The sequence below is a fragment of the Manduca sexta genome, chromosome 13 (assembly GCF_014839805.1).
Source record: "Manduca sexta isolate Smith_Timp_Sample1 chromosome 13, JHU_Msex_v1.0, whole genome shotgun sequence".
Taxonomy (NCBI): domain Eukaryota; kingdom Metazoa; phylum Arthropoda; class Insecta; order Lepidoptera; family Sphingidae; genus Manduca; species Manduca sexta.
This window is the reverse complement of record NC_051127.1, coordinates 11,731,229-11,749,302: the sequence shown is the minus strand read 5'-3', so window position 1 is coordinate 11,749,302 and position 18,074 is coordinate 11,731,229. Positions and strand designations below refer to the sequence as shown.

General features: G+C 33.1%; 1 protein-coding gene and 1 pseudogene across 1 annotated transcript; both read left to right on the top strand.

Annotated features, from left to right (window-relative positions):
• Positions 1 to 1,529: 1,529 nt before the first annotated feature.
• Positions 1,530 to 4,436, top strand: LOC119189241 (annotated as a pseudogene).
• A 2,194-nt stretch (positions 4,437 to 6,630) lies between these two features.
• Positions 6,631 to 16,952, top strand: LOC115453216 (phenoloxidase-activating factor 3). The gene is made up of 8 exons (XM_030181895.2): positions 6,631 to 7,141; positions 7,500 to 7,669; positions 7,787 to 8,150; positions 8,854 to 9,044; positions 9,159 to 9,264; positions 9,344 to 9,521; positions 11,603 to 12,328; positions 16,742 to 16,952. The coding sequence occupies exons 1-7, from the start codon at positions 7,057 to 7,059 to the stop codon at positions 11,799 to 11,801; spliced, it is 1,293 nt and encodes a 430-aa protein (XP_030037755.2). The 5' UTR covers positions 6,631 to 7,056; the 3' UTR covers positions 11,802 to 12,328; positions 16,742 to 16,952.
• Positions 16,953 to 18,074: the final 1,122 nt, after the last annotated feature.

Here is an 18,074-nt window from a genome sequence, read left to right as displayed (position 1 = left end):
ATGATTATGAACATTATATGAAGAACATAAGTAATTTAGATATTATTTAATTACAAAGTGTTATAGTTACATTGCATAAGTAGCTATAGGCCGAGCCTAGTTTACAATACCCCTGCAAATAACACCATTTACTTGGGTTTTTACAATAAATTTATTTACTATTTATATATCTTTTGTTTTTCTAGTACCATTTTTATTAATTTAGAGACAACGGAGACGGATAAGGATGTGTATTTTTTATGAACACGCGACTACGATGGCGAGAAGGGATACTCATAGTATTACTCATACATGTGAGTTGATTAATCGTTAATATTTGTACGGGGAAATTCTAGATACCTACTACACACAGGCTTTATTTAGGCGTTAAGTTGTTTTCATTTATCATACTAATGTAATTGCTTCCTGGTATGTATCATAAGTTCCATTTCTCTCTCATCAATATATATCGTGAATGAATATAAAAATATATAAAGGATTGATAATATGAGATAAGACAACAGTTAAAAAAAATATTGTAGAAAATCTGTTTGTGAAAGTTTGTAGATCAAAACTGCAAGTTCAAGATACCCATATTATTTCAAGTCTATTACACAATATTATACAGTGAATTAATCACAGCACATGCATTCGTGTTGTATGATGTAACAAAAAGTAGGTATTGATGTGGGAAACTTTAAGATACCCAACAAGAAAATGGCTCATTAATAAAATAGTGAAATATACTTAATCTATATTTTACAACATAATTTCACACCAGGAAAAAAATGTGGCAATTCCGATTATTGTCGATAATATACAACGTAGTGTATACAAGTATAAAAGGTTTTACGTGAAAAAATGATAGCATATAGAGATTTACGTATTTTTAAACTATTTTATAGGCACCTAATGTAAAAAAAAAAAATTGTTTCTACACATAAGTATACTTAGTTCTCGTGATTTTTGTTAATTCTGTTTTGAAATGTTTTTATCACTTTATTTCGAATATCATTGAGTAGTAACAAGACTATACGTAAAATCACTTAAAGTGCAGTAAAGCATTTCGATTATATTTATTGCTTTTAAATAGTTTATTAATGAATTACGTAATTGATTTAGGCGTATTTTTGTGGCGGTGTCAGTAGTGACTAGTGCTATAACATGTGTAAATTAAAATGTTTTTTTTTTTGCTTACTGACGCTACTGCAAACGAATTGTAAGTAAAAAAATATTTTAAATTATTTAAAATACTAAGTTTAATAAATTATAAATTTAACATATAAATAATTTAATTTAATTATATTTTCCGTCTATATTAATTATGATTACTTACTTTAACAGTATGTCATTATATTACTGAGTTAATTGAAATACATAATAATATTTTTGTAGTACCTATAAGTTACGCAATAACCTAACAATAACATATATGTTTATTTTGGTAGATGTGTTACTAGGTATGCCAACATTTAACTAATTAAATAATTTAAACCAGTAATCAATAATAGGTTTTGATTAGTTATTCGACCCCCATTACCGCGTTGCTTAAATCCGAAGAAAAGTGGCTCGGTGTTCCAGCGCGGCACCGTTTGAATTGGCTCCTGAGGAACCCTAATAGCCACTACGCGCGGCTGTCGGGCAAGCCGATGTTTGGACATCTGACGCGCGTAATCAATACGAGGGTTAAGAGGTGAACATGTCACTAAACTGTTATTTGATAAAAAAATTTATTGTTGTAAATAAATATTTTTAAACTGTTACAGTATCTAGTGGTCGAAAGTGTATCATAGATTACAGTATAGGTACCTGTACATTATTGTCAAAATGTCGGCATCTTGTCGAAGAAATCTTAATCGCTGGCAGCCCAATGCCGCTTCATATAACACAAAAACTACAGCGCCTTAGTTGCGGCTACGTGGCTGATCAACCAGTGGTAAAATTTATTATTGTTGTTTTATCTATCTCAGGAACCATCATTAATTTGTAAATTTGATTTAATGAATTGAGAAATTGTATAACGCGGAATTACTTAATGATTTCTTATGTTTACGCGAATGTCTACATTGAAATAAAAACTATTTATTTATACAACACCTCAGTCCCTCTGTGACCATGAAGGCTGCAAAGTCTTCGAAACGTCGTGAGAAAATTATATTAAAAAAACGCGATAAAATCCGTTAAATAGTTTTATATCAATGCGGAATTACTTACTTATTTAGGTTTAATTTTAGGTATGTTGCGAACTCTCTGATGACGTTGAGACCACAGAGCGCTCGTCTTCTGACACTCGTGGATTAAATTCAAATATTACCAACAATGAACTCAACTGGGTTCCTGAAGATGTAAATGAGAGTTCTCGTCCGTCGACAAATGCTACAAATAAAGTGGATTCCGAAGAAAATAAGATACAAAATAAGCCCAAAGATACTAGAAATTCTGACATCCAAAACCACCCCAATATAGGACTATTACCTAGAGCCTGTGGCATGATAAGCGATAGAGATAGAATTGTCGGCGGAAACCGCACCGATCTGTTTGAGATGCCTTGGATGGTAGTTCTTATGTATCAATCAGGTAATAAGTTTTTAGTAACATAATATCAGTAAGTATTTAAAAAACGAACATTAATGTCTGTCAAATTTAATTAAAATCAATTATAATTTACCGTTGTGTGATGGTTCGTTGTTTAAAGGCGTTAATTAAAATTTCATTTCATAAACCTTTGTTTAAATATTATATTATAATCAAATATTCGAATAATTGAAAAGTATTAGAGTATTCAAGCGAAGGGCTACCTTAAATTTTTTTAAGGTCTTTAATTACTAAATCAAAATGGTTATTCAGTTTTTTTTTTCCATTTCTCATAATTATAATGGTCTGCGTCGTACTGATTTATTTTTTACGGGCATAAGAAAGTGACGCTTTACCTGATGTTAAGTTAAATAAGGGCCGGATGAAGTATCGATTGACGACAGATGATTGTCCATCGCCGTCCCACTACAGTCGAGATAATTATGATGGCTTGTTCAAAACTGCAGGCTGATCTCGAAACGTGACATACTTGCTTAGGCCGCTATAGCGGGCTTTGCACCTTATCTAACACAACCCGTTATAGTGGCTTACCATTACTACTAGCACGTATTTATGTATATGTGGTGTTAGTCAGGGGAACTGAACTGGATTGTGGCGGTACTCTTATCAACGAATGGTACGTATTGACTGCTGCACATTGCGTGAAATTTCTTCCACATGGCTTGAATTGAAAAGCGTCATATTAGGAGAATATGAATTGGAGCACGACCCTGACTGCCAAGTTTACAATGAAAAACAAATATGCGCCCCAAGATAAAGGTAAATATTTTGAAATATTACATATTATATAGTAAAATAATTTTAACGTGCTACGTGATACTTTCGATGTTTTAGAATGTTGCAGTTAATGAAGCTATACCACATGAGGAGTATAATAAAGAACTTTTGACTAATGATATCGCTCTAATAAGACTATCGGAGCCGGCTGACTTTTCTTTAGGTCTGTATTTCTTAAATATTATACTTGATAACATCTTAACTTAATTTTAAGCATTTAAAATATTAAAAAATATTTACATATGGAATTAGCCGATGACCGATAAAGTAATCGTTTATTGAGATATATATATATATATATATATATATTTTATTAGATATATTCGAATGATCGAGAGTAGGCTGGATTGGCTGTAGGCTGACTGTTTTACGTACGCCGCTGCTTGTACCATTGCACGGTGTACGTATCATTTGTTATTTTTACCTACTAACATATAAATGATTATACTTGGTACACAATGGGTCATTGATTACGAATAAATAAATATTTTAAAATATTCTTTTCAGATAGTATAAAACCCATTTGCTTGCCGGTGACGCCGCAACTTCAAAAGCAGATATTAATAGGAAAAACGCTGTTGCTTCCGGGTGGGGTTTAACTGAAAATCACATACAATCAGAGTGCTGTTAAAGGTCTCTGTGCCAATAGTCAGTAAAGAAGACTGTCAAGCAGCTTATGAAGGGTTGGTCTAAAATAATTTCTATTTATTTAGTTTATCGGAACAGTAGCTGAAGATGCGAAACAGAAATAAAAAAAAATATTCGTCGTGTTAAATTATAAGCTAGTAGTAGTGTTAAGTTAAATTATAATATTTTGACATAATTTTAGGAAAGCTGTGATCCATGATCAGCAGTTATGCGCTGGAGGAGTGGCAGGCAAGGATTCATGTGGCGGCGATTCTGGAGGTCCCCTGGTCTATCCTGGGAGACTAGGTCCTGGTAGAGTCAAGTATATTCAGCGAGGCGTCGTCTCCTTCGGGACTCAGATCTGTGGACTGGCCGGCGTCCTGGAGTCTACACTAATGTAGCTAATTATATGGACTGGATTTTAGATCATATCCGAAGTTGAGAACAATAAAATTGTTATAATATATAGTTGTTTTTTATAATCCTATATTGCAACCTTTGTTAAGTATACGAGCTATAATTACACATTTAATACATCATGCGTCCGGACGTTGCCGTTCGTCAAAAGAGCACAGGCATAAGCAACACTAGTGGCGAAGGGTGAAATTTTCCGAAAGGGAACCCGTCACAATATTAATGTTGTGTTATATAGGTAGGATGTTAGGATTCCCATTCTAACATCCTACCTATATAACAATAAATAAGGATGTTAGATTGGGAATTCTAACATCCTACCTATATACAATAATAGAAGGTAGGACGTTAGATTGGGAATTCTAACATCCTACCTATATAACACAATATGCATATATGCGGTCTGCAAATCGTTTTAATGATTATTAGATATCACAAATATTACGAAAGGCAAGCCGGCAATAATTGGGTTACTCCGGTGGTGTAGATATATAGTCTGCTCAGTACAACCACCGCTCTGAGATTCCGGGTTTGAATCCCGGATAGATCAAAGTGATATTTGGATTTTCTTCCCAACAGATGCAGTATAAAAATTCTTAATGTTCAAAATTTACTTAACTTTTATACGATTGAAAACAGTGACCCTAACTGAGATTAATTCAGTGTTAAAATATTGTGTAAGTATTAAGTAATATGGATGTTGCTATTTTTTAAGGATTTTTAAATAAATCTCTTAGTTATTGAATAATATGATTTATTACTTTTAAAACTGATCATCGATTAAACATAACTACGAAGAAGTACGAACTTGATAATGGGATTTCAAATATTTATTTATGAGGAAATAATAATAGGTATATAATACTCGGGGATTTTTAAATTGCATAATTAAAAAAAGCATCTGCGAGTACAGAATGTTAAACACACGATTACGACACAAATTATTAATAGACTTGATGTAGAGCGAAAAAATATTACGTAGAATATATACTATATTTCTACTTAATTTTGGTGATTGTACATACATTAAGGATATATTGTAATTTTAGGCGAAATAAAATTATCAGTCAAAAATGTCTACTGTTAAAGGTATCCTCTAATGATTGTATTATGTATCTGTTGGACGACTTTGTTGTTGGACTGTTCAGCGACTTTCTGCGGCCTTTTACAAGTCGACCTTTTCGTTAGAATTTATAGGATGGTCTTTGTATATATACGATTTAGAGCTTTATATGTATCATTGATTACGTTTATATTATGGCGCTATTGCAATAAAAATTCCGTCAGATACATCTTGAATAACAATTATAATAGCATTAAAAAAAAAGGCTAACAATAGGTCGTTCTCTTCATAGTGTTTTATACTAAACGACGTAAATAAAACAGGGCAGAAGTTAATTACAAAATATGCTTGCACAAGAAATACTGGTTTATGATAGATGTTCAAGGATGGTCTGATGATAAGGAACGATATTTATTTGTAGCAGTGTATATTATAATTAATAAGATTATATTAATTTATTTAAAAGAACTGAAACTGATGGGGCCACACTGCAGACCACTGCAGACTAGCAAGCTGCCTGCCTGAGTATAAGCGACAAGAGAAGTTTTACCTTATGGTGGTAGGCCTCTCATATGTGAAAATCTGTATTAGTTAGTCTGTATTAGTATTTCTGCCGCCAAGCAGCAGTGTGTAGACACTGTTGTGTTCCGATTTGTAGGACATTGTAGCCAGTGTAACTACTGGACATATGGAGACTTAACATCCCACGTCTTGGGATGGCGAGCGCAGTGGAATATCAAACAATTATACTTTGTATTTCAAGGTGTTGGATGGTGTTTCTACGAATCGGAACGGCAAGCTCGTCATTCACAGCAATAAAAAAAATTATAATTATTTTTTTGTTTTAGTTAATCTCGGAAACAGTTAAAGCCATTCAAACCGGCCTCTACTTGGCATATAAGCATAGAACTATTCAAACAATAAGTAATTTGGAATACATATTTTTCCTAAAAGACTAACATGAGCGGAATTTTAAACCTGGTAATCTATTTAGTCAAAAATCATCTTAGGTATGGTAGATATCATAGTTTTTTAAAAAAAAAATATGCATATCCTAGAGCAATTGTTTTGTGACTAAAAAATGTTATGACGATTTAATAAAGTTCTCTACGTTCCGTTTCTCATGAAGCATCGTAGTAATTAGATCATAGTTCGCGGAATTAGTTCCAGTATTCCCGTAAGACAATCGCAAGACGGCGGTTGAGACAGTCTTGTGTTGATGCAAATCACATCTCGCTGACTCACGGTAAGCGAGCGCCTCTAAATAAAATAAGGTACTCACATCAGTAACAAGTATTTTCAGTCGGTGAATCGCCGTGCGAGGTGGTGCGTGTGGATGGCTCAGAGTATTTCCCAGCGGATCTAGTATGGTAATGACCGCCATCTCAACTATGTGACGAGGTTGCCGACGACACAATAAACAGTTGATTTCAGTTTACGTCGATCGTCATAAAAGTTATTTGTGTCGATTATTTGTAGCAGTTCAGTTTGTGCCAAATTATCAGAAGACTAACATTGAAAAAAAGATTTATGAGATTTTCTTTGATGGCAAAATAATAATAAACATTTTAATTTATTTATGCTTATTTTTGTGATTATCAATGAGTGTGTATAGTAATGTAATCATGTTTAATGTGAATGTGTTTGTGTATTTGTTCCTGCTGGGGCTGCTCGGCGTGGGTTCCCGTAAGTGTAAAATTATATCATTTGAGGAAATTAATTCACTATTATGACAGAAACAAACATGTATATTACATAAAGCAAAAAACAAATATTAAAATAATATACAGCAATGCATACAATTAATCAATAGAACTTAATATAATGGTATGATACTTAAATTCAACATCATAAAAGCAGTCTATTTCAGCTGTGTGTCCATTACCATATTTGTCTTCCTTGTACTGTGAGAAATGAAAATATGTTAAAATTTTATAATTTATACTTATAGGTAATAAATAATTATATTAAAAATATATCTAACGGTTCTTTAAATTATACAAAATATGCATAGTATATTGATAATTAAATAATTTTTCAATAGTGTTTGCCGGTGACGGCTGCTATGTTGAAGAAAATCAAGGCACGTGCGTAGTGTTGTCTGATTGTCAGCATCTTATCAATGAAATACATAGGGCTGGTAAGCCTATGCCAATACACATAAGGAATAAATTGCAGATGCTCGGCTGCGGATTTGAATCGGATAAACCAATGGTAAAAAATTATATTACTTTTTTGTGTTTTCATTCGAAATAAAAGACAAAAGTTTGACTTTGAATAAAAACACAAAATCTTATGATATCTCGATGTATTTTGTTTAAATATTTGCAGGTATGTTGTGTCCCACCAAGTAACTTTGATGCTATAAACAGCTGGACTCCTGAAATACATGGAAGTAGTTTATCAGGCGTGCCCAATAGAGGGAAACCAACTCAAACCGACGATAACGTAGTTTGGGGTTCGGACTACAGTAATAGCAATATACCACCAAAAGATGATACTGACATATTAGGTCATGAGCATGACAAACTTGGGCAATTTACACCAAGTGACAGAGTTACCACTACCGCAAATCATCGTAATATAGGACTTTTACCTACGGATTGCGGCAGCATTGAAAGTGATAGAATTATCGGTGGGAATCGTACACGCCTGTTTGAAATGCCTTGGATGGTACTCTTGTCGTACCAGTCAGGTAAATAAATGCATGTTATTTATGTAAAGAATGAAATGAAAACAAATAAAATTAAATGTGTAAAATAGAAGAACAAAGGTACTCTTGTTATGGTTATTTCTACGTAACCAAAATTTAAAGACACGATATTATTTTGGTTATATTTAGAAGTCTAGGCAATTTCTGAAAATGCTTATCAACTTTGACAAAACTTGGTTTTCTATATTATCTTTATCAATGAGGTGGCGAGACTGCGAGCAAATGCACCTATTTAAATTTCTTTCTTAGGGACAGACAAAGTTGACGTATCAATGGTTTGCGATATAAAAATATTGTTATTTTTAACTTTTACGAAATATTTTAGACTTTTAAATTAAATGTATGGTTAGGCAAGTTGAGCTTTATAATGGCTTTTAATATTTATTTTATTTCTGAAAATAACTTATACTTATGGGGCACCGTCAAATAAAATATTAAATTATATATCATAATAATGCTTCGGTTAGAAACAAAGGAAGGAAACTCGTAAACGTGATGTTTTCCTTGTTTGATTTTTACCAAATCAATATTCAAAAACATCGTTACTAGCGATATGATTTGATAATACATGAGGAATTATTTCATAAAATATTTTTAACATGTTGAAAACTATAAAAAGACAACTTTATATACGTTTGTAAATTTTTAAAGGCTCTTACTATATGATTATATATTTGGATTTCAGGTCGTCGAACGAGATTAGACTGTGGGGGTACTTTGATCAATGAGTGGTACGTCTTGACTGCAGCACATTGTGTGACTTCCTTGCGAAGTAACCTAATACTAACACATGTTATTTTAGGAGAACATGATGTAGAACACGATCCTGACTGCGAACGATCTGATGGAAACAAATATTGCGCTCCTCCCATTAAGGTAAAACACTTAAAAATCTGTTTTCGATATTTGTTATATCTAGTTTCTTTGTATGTAGTGCATATGTAATAGCTTGAACTACTTGTTCCTTATTTTCTAATATTCTTATTTCAGACCGTAACAATCGAGGAGACTATTCCGCATCCGCGCTACAATTCGAAAACTTTTGCCGATGATATTGCTTTGTTAAGACTATCAGAGCCCGCTGATTTCAATTTAGGTTCGTATTCAACAAATGAATGAATTACTTTTATAGACTTATGTATCTACGAGTATTTTACGAAGTTTTCCTGCTTTAGATAATATGAAGCCATTATGCTTGCCGCTGACGTCGCAGCTTCAGACAGAGAATTTGGTGAATATTAATGGCATTGTGGCGGGTTGGGGAGTCACAGAGGAGGGCATGGAATCTTCCGTGTTGTTGAGTGTGAGCCTGCCGATACTAAGCAAAGACGAGTGTGAAACAGCATATAAAGGGTTAGTTTGGTTTATGTTATTTACATATTTAAAAAAATTAGTTTCTGAGTTCCTTTGTTATGCATTCGCGGGTCGTGTACACGAATTAAAAGTTTTTATAATTGTTTGTAACATAGTATCTACCTTTAAACTATACTCTATCTATATTAATTATTTAAAGCTAAAGAGTTTGTTTGGACACGATAATCTCAGGAACTATTGGTTTGAATTGAAAAAATTTTTAGTGTTGGATAGCTCATTTATCGAGAAAGGTTAAATTGTATATAACGCTATGAGTTATGTGAGCATAAATGTTAAAAACTTGGAAACAATATTTCTTTCTTCAATCGATTCGTTATGGTCGTCCGCAACAAATATTTTTTATTGCGTGTTCAATGATATTAAGAAAAATTAAACCGCCTTGAATAACCAAAAATAAACTATCATTATCACCTACCTGTATATATATATAATGTATATTGGAAACCAACTTTGAGTCGCCGTATTAATTAAAATGAAACATAATTTTTGTATATTTTTCATGTATTTATCTAGTTTAGCTCACCACTTTATTTAGTCACGGACTTCAAAATTGTATAACCAGTATTAAGGTAATGTTAAATTATTTTGTGTTTTTGTAGGCTGTTTAATTTGTTGTTTAGTATTATTTGTCTGTTAGTAATAAATAGACTACGTCGATAGCATAGATGCTTTGCGCACGCGGTACGACTATCACGCTAAAGTATTATACCTCTGTCTACCCCTTAGAAGGGGAAAAGGTAAGATGATATATTTTAGAAGTAGACTTAACTAAACTTAACGTAAAAGCACAACTAAAAAGTCTCAGGAAAGCAAAATTCGCAATTTCGTTTACTTGGACGACATACTTACTTACTCCAGTCATTTTGGTTTAAAAACCAAACTGAACCGATTTTAAAAATATTTTTATGGGACCATAAGAAACTTCTTCTTTTTAAATCGGTTAGTAAATCACGGAGTTCTGAGGTAAAAACATTAAAAAAGGAAATAAGACTCATTGAATTGAGAACATCCTACTTTTCTTAAGTCGGTTAGAATATGTTTTTTTCATACATATCTAATTAGTTTGTTTATGCTGACTTAACGAATTAGGTGACCAGTATTATAGTGCGACCGCGAGCAGCTGTGCCTTGGATAGGGATGGGGAAGTGAGGGGAGCAAAACCACCATTTCACATGGGCTTGATACTGCCAAGATAGTTCTTAAGATATCGGTTGAATTTTTTACAATATTTTAATAGTTTCAGTATTTATTTATATATTTTATAAAGTAAGTATATTATAATATTATACGCAAGATAGGTATATTTTTTCTGAATGAGACCTTAGGTCTTACTAAAATTATATATATTATAGGTACCTAATATAGTAGTAGATCGAACCGTTAATTTCTTTTCTTGGACATTACATCGCATCAGCCATTTTACCAGCCTAAATTGTAAATACAATCAAATATGTATGTTTATTTTTTCATGTTCATTTCAATAAATTTAATATTCAATTAAATATCACATTCAAACGAAGCAACAGTTGAACGTGCGTAGCAAGCACGTAATGCTTCGCGTTGCGAGTAAGACTGTAGAAATTATCACACAGATTAGCATTCCTAGCTAATTTCATGAAAATAATGTAACACGGCTGTGTTACAAGTTTCCATTGTTATATAGAATAAGGCCTCAAGAGCAAACTGTGGCTATCCCACCACAATCTCACAGCGTAGCTACCCAAGGTGTTGTACTGCGCTCGCGGTCAAACTATATTTATATAGAGTAGACTTTTCGGTCATTTTATATTATTAGAAATATTTCTGAACATACTTTTTAGTTTAGATTAGTTAGAAAGCCGAATGTCAGGTTTAGAAGTATGAGGACGAAAAAAGCTTCGTGTTCCTATCAATAGGTTATTTTCCTTGTTTAATTTTCAGGCAGCTTGTACAGAACTTGGTCTTCAAAGTTATTAAGTAATAATATAATATTAAATGCACCTACCAATACTATGTAGTAAGAGTAATAAAATATGTACAATACATTCATAGTATTAATTATTCTTTGTATATGTTTTCAGGACTGTTCAACTTAGTGACAAGCAGTTGTGCGCAGGCGGTGTTAGAGACAAAGACTCATGTGGTGGTGACTCTGGAGGGCCACTAATGTATCCTGGCAAAGTGGGTTCAGGCGGTATCAAGTACATTCAGCGCGGCATTGTCTCCTACGGGACCAAGCGATGCGGCGTCGGTGGCTTCCTGGAGTCTACACGAATGTAGCTAGCTACATGGACTGGATATTAGACAATATACACACATAATATTTAAATTACTTTATCGTTTAATGGTCAAGATAGGGGAAAGCGAAGATTTTAATTATTATTATGCGCAAATTGTAAATTGACATATAGTTTATTGGTCATTTACATTTTGTGAGAATAATATATAGTATTGTGGTAAAATACGATGTAATATGATCTTGTACTGTGAGTGAGTCTCAAAGAATACGATAGAATTCCCCGTTCTGCCCCTTGACATTTTACATTTTTAAAATGAAATGCTAGTCTGTATACTGTATTTAAAATAATAATTATTTGTATAAGTATAACCTTGTAATACCAGTTCTAAGTGTGAGTTGACACGAGAAAAATATACTCAAATTAATTATAATTAAAATAATAAAAGAACAATCCTAATTTAGTATTTATGTTTAACTTTTAGATTGAACCCTAAATTCACGATGGTCGTGTTTTGGACAAATAATTTATTGTGTTTTAAGTAACCGTATTTTCATTATGACTTTATAGGTACGTATTTTATTTATTACACAAGAGTTAAGGATGAAACGGATACAAGTGTTGTTGCTATAATACAACAAATAAGTTTACAGTTTGCCACATGGTCGGCCAAAACATGATATACAAGAATAATAGCCGTAGTTTTATCCATATAATTTCATAAAATTGGTGAGTGAAGATGTGTTTTTTTAAACATATACAAAACTTATGTTCTTGCAAGAATCAAAGAACAGCAAGAATGCAAAATGAACTGTTGTTGAGGAAATGTCAGAATATTTTTAATTCCGAACACAAAGGCCATAAAAACAAGATCTGACGTGACATTTAATACATTTTATCATCATTTATACCATAAACTGGTTTTGTGTCGTTGTTGTCTAATGGCATTGAATATGGGCTGTGGACTAGGAGGTATTATTAGGCTTAATGTCCAAATCGGGCAACACATTATGGGTTTTATACTTACAAGTTTAAGCCAGGATTGAATCCCGTAGAGAGCATTAATTGCCGTCAGACAACAAAACATACAAAGTGTAAGAAAATGTCATATTCCGAAGTTGATGTATTAAACAAATAGGTAAATCAAATTGTATTCGTGATTATTGATGTTTTTATTGCAGTTGAATGATCAGACGAGCATGCTATACGCCTGATGGTCAGCGATGCGACCGCCCATGAACATATACAAACTATGATAACAAATTTAGTACTGACTGGCACTCCACAGCGCTCGACTTTCTTAGATATAAGATGATTATGTTAAAAACTGTTTTAAGTTTATACAAACATTTTAGCATAAAAATACGATTTAAATTAAAAAATACACCGACGCGACGCTAAAACGCGAAATACCTATCCAACAATAATTTATTGAAAAATACAATTACTTACAATAAAATAATGAATCAGTCATTGACTGATTTATATTTGCTCTATGACTTTTAGATAATTATTCGATGCAAGGAATGCATTGTTTAATGCCATTTATTATGCTTTCTTGTGGATAAAAATGTAGAATTCAAATAAAATTTATAACTTACGAGGGGTGGTGGGGCGTAGCTACCGTATGGATAAGCTAGGCTGACCAGCACCTCACCAAAGTTTCGAAGTTTACTCTTTGCTGCAGGGCCCTTTTTCCTAACGTAAGTCCGCATTGGTTAAGGTTGTTCCTCGTGTTCACCCACTGGGCCTTCTTTCTGCACCTAGACATTTAATTACTTAGCTGTACTACTGTAACATACACAATAGTATAAATAATTCTTCTTTATATATATTTAGTCGCTAAATATATTTCTATTTGGTTTGTACATGAATAGTCCCACAATAAATGTTTAATTGGTGATTTCAGCCGCTTTTCTGAAAGAAGAAATGTTCTATGGGTTTTTTAGCAATTTGTGACTTCAAAATTACTTATCCATTATCTCTAATGGATCCATAAAATATTTGGCCCTTAATCCTTAGAAGCAAGATAATCAATTAGCATAAAAAGTGTTAGCGTAAATTAACCCGTTTTCTTGCTGACTTTTATTACAATTAGTGAATGCGGATTTTAATGTTTTTAAAAATTATGGGCAGTCGCCTATGAACGTTTTCTTGTATCTTCAGCGGTTAAGGCCCTTACTATTTCAAAAGTCTATCTTATATTTTATAGATCGGAATCGTCAAAGGTGCGATTAGAATAATTTATTAAGTTTTTCTTTTAAAACCTATGTGGTGGCGTGTTCCAGAAAAAAAGGATTATCTCTGAACATTTTAAAACTTTATACCATATTTCTCTTTGTTTAAAACTTTTGACAAAGTCAAAAATAGTTGCCGCATGAGCCGCAAACGTAGTAATTAAATTAATAAAAATTAAAACAAACTGATTCTTCACAATCAACAAATGGTTTAATATAATAGGATTTGCCCTTGGAACAACTAGCATGTTATGAGTGCATGTACCAAAAGCACATGTGACGGTTTTGAAGATGACGTTGATGAAGATGTTAATAATGTTCAAACTTCCGAGAAGGCTGCCCAAACCTGCGGGGGAGGACCTAAAAGAGTTAGATCTCGCTTTATTTTTTAATATACAATAATAAATATATGTATACAATATAGGGTTGACACCCTAAAATATTTTCATTTGAAGCGATCTGTAATTATTTTTCAATCAAAATCGGAATGAAATCGTTTATTGAAAAACAAACTTAGAGAGACTTAATTCTACTTAAAATAAATTAATTTAAAATAAACAGATTAACGGAATGAAAAAGGATACGAATTACGTAGTTGCAGTAAAGATTTTAGAAACATATTTTGCCAGTTAGAAACTGCGTCAGAATTTTAGGCTGTCCTATTATTATGTTTCTTTACAAAAGAAACATCAAGAAAATTGATAATCATGATATTCTAATAATACCTGCTGTAAATTTTAAGATTATCATTAAGTACGCATATATAGCAGAATGTGTTTTTTGCAAAACCTACTTGAAGGGGCAAATTTATTTTTAACTGATAAAACCTACACTATTACGTGTTACAACTAGCCCCAAGCACTGGGTTGGTTGTAACAACATCTACATTAATTAATATTTTATTTGTTAAAACAGTTATTGTTTAATTGTTTGAGTTCATACTGAAAGAGATATACTCGTAGATCAATCAGTGAAACGTTAGTAGTAAGTAAACAAGTTGGTCTTAAGATATATCCGATTTTCTGAAAACTGTTACAACAAGCCCCTTGTACCCTCAATTGCAAATGTTTTGGTTGCCGGGCTGTATATAATATAAAGCATAAAAAATGTTCTTAATCACTAAACAATTAAATACAATAAATAGCTGTGCACCACTTCGGGGTGAGTGGTAGAAAATGATTTCGGCATTAAGTCCGCTTTTCTATCACTGTGTATAAAGTGCAAATAAATAAAAAGTTGTTTATTAAAATCCACTCATCATTTTCTTACGTAAATTATTGCGATAAAAATTGTGGTAATCTTTGGAAATTCAGGTAATGCGTCATGCAGGCACTGACACTTGCTGACAAGAACATTATAATACCATGGAATTTATAGTTATTTCAGACATTTTAGCTATTGTCAGTTTCATGGTGGTGTAGTTTTTCGTCGTACGAAAGTAACGCTTTCCATAAATCGACGACTTGGAGCATGTTCAGAAGACAATCGTGACGTCTCGTCAAACTCACACTAAATATTAGCAAATATACTGTAGTGTATACCTGGCACGCGCTCAGTTCAGTCCAAGTTCTACATTTGTCTAAGATCATTTTCTTCTTTTCATTGTCACCTCCCTCACAGAATGTATACGAGTTCTTCCCAAATATCCGTCTCTTTCAAAAGCTATCTGAATAAATAGTGAACACATGTCTTATCCTCTATAACGTCAGTTCTTCAGTTTTGTCTATAAATGCATGCTTTAACTGTGCGTTAACAAAACGCGCGTCTAACGCCTGTCATCTGAATAGGCTCTTAGGTAATTACCAAAGATAATGTTATTACTTAGGTAACTAATAGATTTATAGTGTCAACCGGGGTAAACATAAGTCATGAGCAGATATATAAATGTTTTTAAAATGAGTAGATAAATGCAAAAGAGTTTACAGAGATTCTGGAGTAGTTTTCTTTTTTTTACTTTGTATGCCGGGACGACCTTGCCCTTCACCTGATGGTAAGCGATACGACCACTCATAAACAGTAGAAGCATCATCCAACACCTTGGATTACAAAATATTATTTGGTACTCCACTGCCCTTGCTATCCTGAGACATGAGATGTTAGGTCTTATTATGTCCAGTAGTTACACTGGCTACAATGTCCTTCAAATCGGAACACAACAGTGATTACACACTGCTGCTTGGCGGCAGAAATAGACATTGCGGCGGTACCTACCCAGGCAGACTGTTACCTATTATGAGAGACCTACTACCGGTAGTTACAATGAATGTACCGCTACGAATAATATTCGGCGTAAAGCTACTTAATTAGTTGTTGGAAAAATTACCCAGTGTTTTATAGGTAATTTACATTTTTGTCAAAGTACCTACCTACCAAAAGATTTTAAATGGAAGCAATATGTTAGATATAGGCTGCAAAAGTGGCAAATCATGAATACCCTGGTCAATATGGCTAGGTGCACAAACATTACATGATATTTAAACGCATTTATACACATCGGTTCTAACTGGGAATTGAACCCAAGAAATTGGGTTTGCAGATGAATATGCTATCAGATAAAGGCATAAATATTATTTCATTTCAGAGATTCTATATCCAATAGAAGAGCATCTATAGGATTCCAGTAATTATAGAATACTATAAAATTCACGAAAATAAACATGAATCACGAATGCGTGATTCATGTTTATTTTCGTGATTTTTGAATGCCTAATAAATAAATGACGCATGGAACTTCATATTGTTTCAGAGACAAGCCTCGACCTCGTTCAGTCGAAGACTATCGAAAATGTATGCCAATTTAAAAAAGGTGTACGCAGATCCATTCACGTGGCAGTTGTTTAGAAGTATCATGTTTTTTACACTCGGATTGAAGCTCATAAATGATCTTGTTAGGCACTTACCAGCAACTTGTGGCAACTTGTAAATGAAATAAATATTGATAATTACAAAAAACATAATTGATGTCTATTATAACGCCAATTAAGACGACAATTAATGGTGTAACTACTGACAAAATATGTGTTAAGTGTTTGATTTATTAGTGGTTCAAACCTTTGTCACTGTCAAGCATGCTATAATATTTACAGAGGTATTTTTACCCTGGTCTGCCTATTAGTTTTATGTACTTGCCAATGCCATTTATATTCGGAAAGAGTTAATGTTAATAAGTATAAATGCACATAAAACATAACATGTCATCATTTGTTATTGAAGTACTATTGTACTGCATAACATATCATTAGTCGTTCTAAAGTGTTTAGTAGTCCGTGGTGGCCCTAAAAAACATAAGGCCCCAGGCGAAAGCAAATAAAAAAACGATGCGAAGCCCCGGGCGAGCCAAAAAAAGTTACCCGGTTTTAACAACTTCGTCGGTAACATTGTAAAAACAATCCTCCAAGGCACCGCGTGAAGCCCCGGGCGATTTCCCGATTCGTCTCCCTCTAATGCGACCTCTACCAATAGTAAATCACGGTACAGACCGTACACTGGCTCCAATATCCTATCTGAAACAAAGCAGTAAGTATTTTGGTCTACGTTGGAAATACACAAAGCTAGTGTATTTCCTAGGATATATCTCACGGGGCCACGTACGAGACGCGTAGTACAATATCACTAAGAAAACTTTACTCACCACATATTAGTGAGAACAAGTCTGCAAGGCAATTTAAGCATCTGAACTAAGTTACCATTACCATTATTATTGAAGCAACTGTGTAGCACACTCCTTAGTCGCTACGGTTCACAAAAATGTCATCCTCGTCATAATTTATATTGGCAAAATGTATGATTGTTATGATCAAATCTTTGTATTTCCAGTGGGCAGTTTTTAATATATTTTCTAGTGAGATACCTAAACGAAAACTTTCTAGTAGACTGAATATTTGAAAATTCCTATAATCGTTCCTTCTTCAATCAATTAGAAATATTTTAGTTTAAAATGTTTTAATTTCTCATTATCGAGCAACGTACCTACTTACGTTACTATATTATCGGGGACCGCTATCAAGTCTGTAAAATGTAAACGAAATCCGCTATCATGCCATTGTCGTGTGTGAATAAGATTTATTTACCTATGTTCA

Excerpts from the sequence above, each read along its gene's own strand:
- LOC115453216 (XM_030181895.2), top strand. The coding sequence starts at position 7,057 with ATGAGTGTGTATAGTAATGTAATCATGTTTAATGTGAATGTGTTTGTG. Across the intron at positions 7,670-7,786 it reads TTGAATCGGATAAACCAATG|GTATGTTGTGTCCCACCAAG; the intron begins GTAAAAAATTAT and ends AAATATTTGCAG. Across the intron at positions 9,265-9,343 it reads GCCCGCTGATTTCAATTTAG|ATAATATGAAGCCATTATGC; the intron begins GTTCGTATTCAA and ends TTCCTGCTTTAG.